Raw genomic sequence first — 12,060 nt, forward strand, 5'->3', positions numbered from 1 at the left:
TTTTCCATTTAAAAATGTCTGTTAACCAGTTAACTAGCTTTCTGCCTGGTTGCTATTAAATTGCAGGGCTTGAAAACCCTGCTGTGTGAACAGTTGATAAAATAGTTTTATAAGTTGATTAACATTTGAAATAAAGATAAAATAGGTTTGTAAAGTTATTCCCAACATACAGCATCAGCATGTGGTAGCTTTCTCCTATCCACATTTTTAAATGCAAAATAATGGGTTATCTCCTACGTGTCTTCCTGGGTGAGTTATGAGATTTAAATGCTTTCATGTTTGCCTCTAGACAAAATTTTAATTAGACACACAAGTAGGAGAAAACCATGTTTAATTGAAAAATAAAGCAATGTATCTCAAATAAGACTCTGCTTAACAACATAAACTTTTGAGGCCTGTTAAGTGGTACTGTGAAATTTAGGTGTAAAGCATCAACAGTTTCCTCCCTATTCCTAAACCACTGATCAAAGGACGGGAGGTTTTCAACAAGTATTTCCATATTGAGGAGTTCCCAGGTAACAGCAAGTAAAAGTTGGTATTTTCCTTATGAAAAAACTTTTATGAAAGACACCAAAACAATAAAATGATATTTAACTAGTCCACAAACTTCAAAACACAGTTTCATCAAGATGATCTCTACAATTTTCCTTTAAAGAAGTTCTCAAATCTCAGAATGGTTTTACTTGACATACTGGAAGTACTAAATTCTGAAACAAAGTACTAAAGTTATTGCTTTAAACTGGAAAAATCTATGGTCAAAAGTCTTTTAAAAAGGGTTCATTAAACAGCTATTCTTATAATTACACTCATGTAACTGCGGAGAAACGTTCAACCACATAGTAAACATCACTCTTTAGGGTGACAGAAACAAGGCGTATGTTAAGATGTATGGTTTTTTTGGTGATTGCTATTACTACCCATAAATAAAGTCATTACTGTTTGAAAAAGGTTTTTACAAAACTCTGTTTCAAAATTAACATTTTTATTAAATCAAGTTAAAAAAACATTCACTGTAGAAAAGTCAACAAGGGTTTTAACAAAACCAAAATATACCTTTTTATACAACATATGTATATATTAGCAGCAAACTACTTCTGAGATTTTATGTTCTTTTAGTTATTTATTTTAAAGAAAGCATAAACAATTATATTAGTATGGAATGTCAGCTAATCCACTCTTCAGCTTTATTCTGTGATTTGGGCCTTCTAGTACAAGTTATTTTATGATTTTTATTAATGAATACGAAGAATGAACTCAATTTTGACTAAAATGTAGTGAAACAGAGTGGCTGGTAGGATCCATCTCACTACTATAGTCCCGCATTATCTTTCAGATAACAAATGAGCACCATATAAACATGTAATTGTGTAGGTGTGTAAACTCAATTTTTAAGGTGTCATAGTAGCCAAGTAGACAACTTAGCATTTGACTGTTACTTTAAAAATTTGGTAACATACAAAATTTTAATCAACTCAGATGAACACATCAACCCCATATTACTAGTTTCTTTTAAAAATCTTAATAGAAATTCTGCGTATAACCAGACAAATTGCATGCTTATATGTGTATATACACATACAAAAGTGCATGTATATATACATACACATCTTTAGCTTTGAACAAATTTCTAAACTGAGATGAAGTCAAACCTCTCATTTAAATATATAGAGAGAATGTAATATCACCAACTGCAAGTTTCTAATACAAGTTTCATCGTAGCTAACCAGCAATTCTGTTACTGAAAATTCTGAGGCCAAAGAGCTGTAATTCAGCTTACTGTACTTTAGGCTTACATATTAGTCAGCCAAACAAACAAGATTTGACATTACCAACTTGTCCACCAAAGAAATCAATTTTTCTCTTGATATTTCCTTCTAACAGCAAAAAGGAAATACCTATACAATGAGCTTTTGCTTTTTAAAGAGTTAAAATTATTAAAGAAATCTCACTAGTCTTCAAAAATACTGAACATTATATAAATACAATTTCCTTATAGTTGAATTCTTCAGCTAGAATCTGTATTTAAAAAAGTTTCCTTTGGATTGTTTCATTTAGCACTTCAAGTCTCCATTTGCAACTCAAGTAACTGGCTCAGTTTTGTTAGTTTATATTAATCACATCATTCAGAATTTGGTACGGTGTTACCTGTGTACAATAATGTCAATGGGAAGAACTGCACCAAATTTCAAAAGCAAGGGAAAATTCAAGAATATGTAATGCAAAAAAGGTAAGTACATTAGGGATTCTCTTTTCACCATTAATGAAGTATAATCCTTTTAATGTTTATAAAGATAATGTCCTAAGCTTTATCTTTTAACTTATCAAAAGAATTAAGTTTTTACATGGCCCACCTTTATTTTTCAATTAAAAAACTAAAACAATAGACTGAATTACTTTTATTAATATACACATCAAGTTATTGAAATGGTGACTTCCTGTAGTTTTCTCCTTAAAGATGGCACTTGCAGGTACAAAGATGCAGAGGTGTCTACAGCCTTCAAATGTTTACTTGAAAAGATTCTTCAACCGCAGTTTGATACTGGGTTTCCTCATCTAGCTGAAGATTCTAAAAATGTAACATTAACATGTCAATAGGAAAAACATATTCAATTACTCAATACTTTGCCCAATACATTACACATCTTGATACACATTACATATACTTGAAACCCTTTATGTTATAACATAAACTTTAAAAATAAGAACTAAAATTTAAAAATTCAGTTATAACTATTTATAAATAACTAATAAACAAGAGAGGATCAGCACAGAATGAAATTTGAGAGTTACAATGCCTGATGCTAACCTGAATTAACAGCATCTTAATCATAATATAAAGATTACAACTAAAGTCCACTCAATCTGATTATACTATTACTTCTTAACTTAAACAATTCTATTTCCTTTCAATTATGGTCCATGGATGCTTTAAAATAGGCCTCCTCTTTTATAATCTCAAATAATTAAAATTAAATGTTCTTCTGTGGCAAAGGTAAAACAATCTGACAATCAGATCAAAAGTGGTTCACAAAATATATTTTTGTTTTTCCAAACGTAATTCTCCAGATGCAGTAACCTTTCTTACATTGAGAATTCAGAATAATCTATAATTACACCATAAAAATGCTAAAATTATCAGACTACACCTGAATTCTACATATAGTTGACTATTTTTATACAGTATCGCTAAAAAGTACAAATTACACAAAATAAAAATATATATCAAGAATAATGTAATTTCAACACTGGAGGGGCAGAGGAAATGTAAATTCTGTTCCTGCCAATCTCAGAATTGCCCATGCCTGTGCTCACCTAAACATGAAAACAAGTATGTACCATTTCTTATCAGGCTGAATCTTAATAAGACTTTTAATTCACTGAAGATGAATAAAATGCAAATTCATAATTAATAAAAGTCATCTAATTTTTTTAAACTATCAAGACACATTTTGGAAGTAAAAAATTAAATTCATTCTTTGCTCTGGAGATCCATTTTTATATAACTTCCCTCACGTATTCTGTTAAAGCAGTGAACTAAGGCCAGAATCTGCTATTCAGCCTGGCTTTACCCTGGGTCAGGAAGATCCCCTAGAGAAGGGACCCACTTCACTATTCTTGCCTGGACAATTGCATGGACAGAGGAGTCTGGTGGGCTACAGTCCATGGGGTTGCAGAGTCGGACACAACTGAGTGACTAACACTCTCACTTTCATTACTTAATAAATAAGCTCTGCATTTTTAAAAAGAATGTCTTTCACATGTAGATATTATGAGTTTATAAGCTACTTACACTACACAAGAAATACATCCTCTAGCTGTCATACCAACTTTACTTTTCTAGCAGGTATAATTTTTCTTAAATTTAGATAATATTCATATAAATCAGCATCTTGTTAATCCAGGGGTTTGCTCATCCTCTATTAATAACCTCTCTAGTATAGGAGGTGGACAATAAATTCACCACTTAAACAAACCAAAGTTCACCTATGTTATTATAAAATCAACAGAACTTGCTCTTTATCAATCCAACATGATACAGTATTTCACCTCAAAACTCATCCAGACTGAAAGGTTAATGTGACTTCAATATTTAAAAAGTATTTTCTTAATATTGAAAAATTCACTTACCACAAATTCTCCATAATCAAACTGATGTCTTTGATTTAGATGACTAACAAAATTTCTAGTAACCTGGCTAGGATCTCCCCAAGGAAGAGACACACAAATAGGACACGTCTATAAGAAACAGAATATTTCAAATAAAAAATAATGAAAATAACTCAACATTATTATTGAAAGTATTAAAACAACGTTACCAAAAAATTTTATATGAAGCACTTCTAAGGGCCAAATTTCATGACTAGATTATTTCTAGACCAAATTACCTTAGATAAATTATACTAATCTGACACAACACAATAAAAAGAGAGATATTATATATTCTATTACTTAAATCTGATTATTCTACTTTTTAACAAAAACACCACATCCAGCCTTAACCAACTGTAATGACAATTATCATTAATCAGTATGTAATCTCTGTTCAAGGGGCTCTCAAAGCAAGAACACTTAAGTAGTTTGCCATTCCCACCATGGACCACATTTTGTCAGAACTCACCACCATGACCAATCTGTCTTGGGTGGCTCTGTACCGCATGGCTCATGATTTCATTGAGTTACACAAGGCTGTGATCCATGTGATCATTTTGGTTAGCTTTCTGTGATTGTGGTTTAAGAAATGCAAAAAGGCAAAATGGTTATCTAAGGAGGCCTTACAAACAGCTGAGAAAAGAAGAAAAGCAAAAAGCAATGGAGAAAGGGAAAAATATACCCAACTGAATGAAGAGTTCCAAGGAACAACAAACAGACGTAAGAAAACTTTCTTAGGTGAACAATGCAAAGAAACAGAGGAAAACAATAGAATGGGAAAGACTAGAGATTTCTTCAAGAAAATGAGAGATACCAAGGTAACATTTCATACAAAGATGGGCACAATCAAGGACAGAAAAGGCAAGGACCTAACAGAAGCAGAAGAGATTAAGAAGACGTGGCAAGAATACTCAGAATTGTACAAAAAAGATCTTAATGATCTGGATAACCATTATGGAATGGTCACTCACCTAAAGTGACCCTATGGACTGTATCCTGCCAGGCTCCTCTACCCATGGGACTCTCTAGGCAAGAATACTGGAGTAGGCTGCCATTTCCTTCTCCAGGGGAATCTTCCTGACCTAGGGATCAAACCCACGTCTCTAACGTCTCCTGCATTGGTAGGCGGGTTCTTTACCACTAGAACCACCATTCTGCAAAGATACAATTTACAAAGCTACCCCTCGGTAATGAGTCCTCAGTTCACCTTTCCTTACTTTGCTCTTTTCCTTACTTTGCTCTTCTCTTACTTTACCCTCACAATAAGCTTCTCTCTTCTTATAAGTTAGTTACTGGGATTTTTTTTAAATAAGATTTTTTTGTTTTGATGTGGACAATTTTTAGTCTTTACTGAATTTATTACAATATGCTTCTGTTTTATGTTTTGGTTTCTTGGCCATAAGGTATGTGAGATCTCAGAGACCCCAGACCAGGGATCGAACCCCTACCCACCTCACACTGGAAGGTGAGTCTTAACCACTGGACTGCCAGGGAAGTTTCTAGTTACTAGAATTTTAAGTATCTCATTTTGCTTCATAGTTATCAATCTTTTGATGACAAAATATACCTTACTGATAATGTCCCATCCAAATTTAAATTAACCACTGTCCCTTGTACACATGAAGGGAAATAAATAGAACAGCATTCCTTAAACAGAAGACTGTCGTAAACACACATACTTACCACAGGAACTATCTGAAATAGGTGATTACTGTTACAATGATCCAGTAAACGCTGTCTGGTAAAATTTGATTCTTGACACAAGGGACACTTAAAAGTAGGATGCCCAGAAGAACTAAAAAACAATTTTAAAGTAAGCATACTGAATTTGAAATTGTAATGTAAGAATGATGTACTCCTATTTTTTGATCAATTATTATTTCTTTCTTTAAAAGTTACAATTATTAAACTAAATCTTTGATCAAATCAAAGATTCTCTCACTTTTTGAAAACTATGTTTTCAATAAATAACCTACAAGAGATATTCCCAAACAATCTCAGTTTACAGTTCTCTTATTGTCTAGGAAACTTTTTCATGGTGCCTCTAAAATAGGCCTTAACAAAAAGAAAAACAAACCCAGTTGTCCCATTTATTAAGGAGATCTGAACAACTTAATTCAGTCATTAATGTAACCAGTATATATCACTGTATATCCCTTGAAAATTTTAAATATTCCATGGTGTCCCAGTATGGAAACACCATATCTAGGAAATTAAAATTTTTTAAAGACTTCCATAAATATGGTATATAACTTTAATTTATCCTAGTTTCTAAGAATATACACACAAAATTCACAGAAAAATGAAAACATCAATTATCAGAATGATCAACATTTCAAAATATTTTGAGGATCATACATCAATACCTTTTAATCCCTTAATTTCAGCAAGGGACAGTTCAATATCGACAACTTTGCATAAATTATGCATGGAAGAAACCTGACCACAGTGACACAGAAAAGCTAACTACTTCCAATTTAATTGGATCCGTAAAGCAACTGATGCCTTTCTAAACTGCTAAATACCAGCATTATGTCTGAAGACTTAACAATTTAAAAATTTTAATTTAAAAATCCATCATTGGAGAAATGTCTATTTAGTTCTTTGGCCCATTTTTTGATTGGGTCATTTATTTTTCTGGAATTGAGCTGCAGGAGTTGCTTTTATATTTTTGAGATTAATTCTTTGTCAGTTTCTTCATTTGCTATTATTTTCTCCCATTCTGAAGGCTGTCTTTTCACCTTGCCTATAGTTTCCTTCATAGTGCAAAAGCTTAAATTAGGTCCCATTTGTTTATTTTTGCTTTTATTTACATTACTCTGGGAGGTGGGTCATAGAGGATCCTGTTATGGTTTACGTCAGAGTGTTTTGCCTATGTTTTCCTCTAGGAGTTTTATGGTTTCTGGTCTTACATTTTGATCTTCAATCCATTTTGAGTTTATTTTTGTATATGGTGTTAGAAAGTATTCTAGTTTCATTCTTTTATAAGTGGTTGACCAGTTTTCCCAGTACCACTTGTTAAAGAGACTGTCTTTTCTCCATTGTATATTCTTGCTTCCTTTGTCAAATATAAGGTGTCCATAGATGTGCGGATTTATTTCTGGGCTTTCTATTTTGTTCCACTGATCTATATTTCTGTCTTTGTGCCAGTACCATACTGGTCTTGATGGCTGTAGCTTTGTAGTATAGCCTGAAGTCAGGCAGGTTGATTTCTCCAGTTCCATTCTTCTTTCTCAAGACTGCTTTGGCTATTCGAGGTTTTTTTGTATTTCCACACAAGGTGTGAAATTATTTGTCCTAGTTCTCTGAAAAATACCATTGGTAGCTTGATAGGGACTGCATTGAGTCTATAGATTGCTTTGGGTAGTATACTCATTTTCAGTATATTGATTCTTTCAATTCATGAACATGGTAGATTTCTCCATCTATTTGTGTCATCTTTGATTTCTTTCATCAGTGTTTAATAGTTTTCTATACATAGGTCTTTTGTTTCTTTAGGTAGCTTTACTTCTAAGTATTTTATTCTTTTTGGTGCAGTGGTGAATGGAATTGTTTCCTTAATTTCTCTTTCTGTTTTCTCATTGTTAGTGTATAGGAATGCAACGGGTTTCTGTGTTAATTTTGTATCCTGCAACTTTACTACATTCATTGATTAGCTCTAGTAATTTTCTGGTGGAGTCTTTAGGGTTTTCTACGTAGAGGATCATGTCATCTGCAAACAGTGAGAGTTTTACTTCTTTTCCTATCTGGATTCCTTTTATTTCTTTTTCTTCTCTGATTGCTGTGGCTAAAACTTCCAAAACTATGTTGAATAGTAGTGGTGAGAGTGGGCATCCTTGTCTTGTTCCTGACTTTAGGGGAATTGATTTCGACAAACAGGTAAGAAAGCTGTGGTACATATATACAGTAGAATATTACTCAGCTATTAAAAAGAATGCATTTGAATCAGTTCTAATGAGGTGGATGAAACTGGAGCCTATTATACAGAGCGAAACACCAATACAGTATATTAACGCATATATATGGAATTTAGAAAGATGGTAACGATGATCCTATATGCAAGACAGCAAAAGAGACACAGATATAAAGAGATTTTTGGACTCTGTGGGAGAAGGCAAGGGTGGGATGATTTGAGAGAATAGCATTTAAACATGTATATTATCATATGTGAAACAGACTGCCAGTCTAGGTTTGACGCATGAAACAGGGTGCTCAGGGCTGGTGCACTGGGATGACCCTGAGGGACAGAATGGGGAGGGAGGTGGGAGGGGGGTTCAGGATGGGGGACACATGTGATTCATGTGAATGTATGGCAAAAACCACCACAGTGTTGTAGAGTAATTAGCCTCCAACTAAAATAAATAATTTTTTTAATTAAAATAAAAATAAATTAAAAAAATAAAAATCCATCAGTACAAAGTGATAGGTATTATTTACTAAAGTAATAGAAATTTCCAAAGCTTACCCTGTATTCTCTTGGTAAGTTTCTACGTTATCAGATGCAGATGTTTCACTCCTGTTACTAAAGAATAATTGGTGGGGGGTGGGGGAGGGAAGAGAAGTTAATACCTCAAGTAATAAAGCACGATACAGATTCATTACGTGCTAATGAAGACAACTAGTCTGAATTTGTTTGAAAAGCCTGAACTTCAAATAGTTCTGAACTATGATATAATTATGGCATTAATTATTTTTTAAATAAATTCTGGTAAGAAGACTGCTTATGATGTCCTTATCATATCCTCTAAAACTTAAATTAGATATAGTTACAAAAGTATAGAGAATACAGAATTCTGCAGAATTATATTAAATCCACAGCATGAATATTTCCCCAGGTCCTTTAGACTTTCAAATTAAGAGACTCTACCTCTACCTGGACTAGTAAGTTTTTGAATGCTGGGGCAGGATCAAGAATTTGTGAACTTTCTGGCTTGTAACTAGCACATAGCTTAGGGTTGCAGCATCCAAAATGGAGCAGGTTAAGAAAATATTTGAATGTTCACTGTTTGTATTTTCCAAAAAGGAACTAGGCCTTCTGACATTTAACATAGAGAATAACTTGATGTCCTCACTCGGACCCCATGCCAGTGTCGTGTGTCACTTGCAGTATTAGAGAAAATCCTGAGAAAGGTGGGCATGCTATGGGGATTGTCACCTATGCATTACAGAATTTCATCAATGTAGTCAATTTTATAAAAACAAGACCTTTCAATAGCAGAAACATTAAAATAAAAATGAGATAGGCAGTGGACCAAAAAACTGTACCACACAAGAGCTTTGCTTACATCTGAGTATGAGTTAAAGAGTTGTAAAGCTTAGAAAACTGATTATTCATTTTTCTTTTAACAGAATGACAAGCAATACTGTATCATCTACCTAATAGATGTTCTCCAATGACAGTCATTTCCCTTCTGGGAAAATACTGTTGTTGTGTCTCCACACATATTCTCCACAAGGAAGCTTCCCTGATTTCAGAAGCTTTTTAGAAGACTACTAACCATTATTTTATATCTTTTTAGCAGTTATTAATCTGTTTCTGCAGCTAAAGGTAGAAACTAAAAACTGCTTTTAAAATAAATTAAAAAAATAAATAAAATAAAAAATAAAATAAATTTAAACTATGGAGATTACATTCATTAAAAGGATGTTATGACTTTAGCAAAAACAGGATGTCACTTGTTTTTTTAAGTCTCATATCTATACTTGGTAACAGATTTTTAAACTGTTTTCAAATCTTCCAAATAAATATAATCATTGGGTTTTGAACATACCCTTATAAAACATTATAAAAACTTCCAAATGGTTTATAAGAACTATAACATCAAAAAAGATAAAAATTTCAACAAAAGCCCTTCTGAGATTTATCAAACAGGATTTAAAAATATAGGAATCTCAACCTATGACATATTTCTTCCATTTGGATCTGTTATTTTGTGTGTTGTAGCTATCTTTTTCAGCCATGATAGTCATCAAGACCAAGTATCAATAATCTAAAGATTTGGATCTAAATCCAAATCTTTAAATTATTGTCACTGTATTAAATCAAGATTTTAAGAAATTTTAGAAATCAGAGTCAGCAATATTGTTTTCAATAAAAACAGTATTAAAACTTTAAGAATGAAAATATTTTATACCATTAAACAAAGCAAACTTATTTTTTAATTGGTGGAAAATTGCTTAAAAATTTTGTGATGGTTTCTGCTGTGCAAACTTCTCTTTAAAGTACCTTTTTCATCTTAAGCATTTGCATGTTTTATAAAATCAAGTATCAATCAGTACTATAAAATACATGTTTAACCTTAAACACACATATACTGGGAGTATATTCTCAATTTTTTTCATTGGTAGGATACGCATCACAAAACTTCCAATTTGAAGCACTTTAATATCAAAGTTAATGCCCTTTTAAAATGCTTTTTCCCCTCTACCTCCTCTTACAGTTTCTCTACTTTCCATTATTACTTAGTTATCATCATCGTTCTAGCCCTTCCTGACTATATCATGCCTACACTACTACTGGTTGCCTACTCATATATTCTAGAAACGTACGAATGAGCTCAACAACAGAATATCTATTACTGGAAACCATATATCAATTTTTAAAAAACAATCATTTTATCTGATACAGAAAAACCATTCAATAAAATTCAACCTCCATAAATGGAAACAAAAGCAAAAAACCCTCTGATCACCCACAATGCTTTTAAAAATACAATGCCTAAACTTAAATAGCAGACTATCTGGGAATGGAGCCAGACACATATACTTTTATAATCACATTAAAGATTCTAATTTGAGTAAGAACTATTCAATGGAGAAATCTTAAAATTCAGGATGACAGAAACCACAGAACAGATGAAGAATATCTATGTTAAAAAACTATAGTAGTTCATTAAGTAGTAAACTATACTTAATAATAAAATTTTAGACACATTACCACTAAAATCAAGAATTTTTAAAAGGTACCTGTTATTTAATACTGATAAAGATCCTATTTAATGCAATAAATCAAGTATGAAATAAAGCAGTAAGAAACAAAATTGCACTGACAAACTAAATAAGTTTCTATGTAATAAATCCAAAAGAATACACAGGAAAATTATTTAGAACTATTACAACTAGTCACCAAGGTTTCTAAATACAAAATTACATAAAAATCCTTAATATTCCTATTCACTAGTAATAGCCATTTAGATTACAAAACAAGAAAAAAAGATCTATTTGTACAGCAACAAAAACTAAAGGCTTTCCTAGCAACTAACATTTTCACTGTCACTACTACTAGGAAAAGATGTGTGTGTGTGTGCGCTCAGTTGTGTCTAACTCTTTGCCATCCCTCAAGGACTCTAGCCCACCAGGCTCCTCTGTCCATGGGATTCTCCAGGAAAGAACACTGGAGTGGGTTGACATTTCCTTCTCCAGGGGGTCTTCCCAACACAGGCATTGAACCCATGTCTCTTGAGTCTCCTGCACTGGCAGGCAGGTTCTTTACCACTAGCACGACCTGGGAAGCCAGGAAACGATATACTAGAACATATTCATGTGTGCTCTAAATGGACTTCTTTTAGTGCATTTTTTTTAATGGAGAGACAAACAGATGGGAAACGGTGGGAAAAATAAGTATCATATGATGCCAGTTCTCTCCAAATTAATATACAATTTCAGTAAATTCAAACAATGCTGCCAATTAAAATCTCTACAGAGATTTTTTGGAAGCTCAAAAGTCTGATCCTAAAATTCATGTGGAATAGCAAAGAGCTAAAAATAAGAGAAACAATTTAATAAGTACAATAAGGAGAACTTTCCCTACCTGATCTGATATTAAAACCTATTGTTGAAGCCACAATAATTAATGTAACATGGTTCTTGAGGAATAAATGAAGCAACACAACAGAATAGAGATGTATAGGA

The 12,060-nt window shown here is 32.7% G+C and overlaps 1 protein-coding gene across 2 annotated transcripts in view; it reads right to left on the bottom strand.

The window, feature by feature from the left end:
- Positions 1-964: 964 nt before the first annotated feature.
- Positions 965-12,060, bottom strand: part of RNF138 (ring finger protein 138) — a 41,302-nt gene continuing 30,206 nt past the window's right edge. For both annotated transcript variants that reach the window (XM_070778771.1, XM_019986934.2), the window contains exons 5-8: positions 8,615-8,671; positions 5,833-5,944; positions 4,129-4,236; positions 965-2,566 (exon numbers count right to left, since the gene is read on the bottom strand). In XM_070778771.1, coding sequence (XP_070634872.1) covers positions 2,498-2,566; positions 4,129-4,236; positions 5,833-5,944; positions 8,615-8,671 — 346 coding nt within the window. In that variant the 3' untranslated portion in view covers positions 965-2,497. The remainder of the gene's footprint in view (positions 2,567-4,128; positions 4,237-5,832; positions 5,945-8,614; positions 8,672-12,060) is intronic.

The sequence above is a fragment of the Bos indicus genome, chromosome 24 (genome assembly GCF_029378745.1).
Source record: "Bos indicus isolate NIAB-ARS_2022 breed Sahiwal x Tharparkar chromosome 24, NIAB-ARS_B.indTharparkar_mat_pri_1.0, whole genome shotgun sequence".
Classification (NCBI taxonomy): Eukaryota; Metazoa; Chordata; class Mammalia; order Artiodactyla; family Bovidae; genus Bos; species Bos indicus.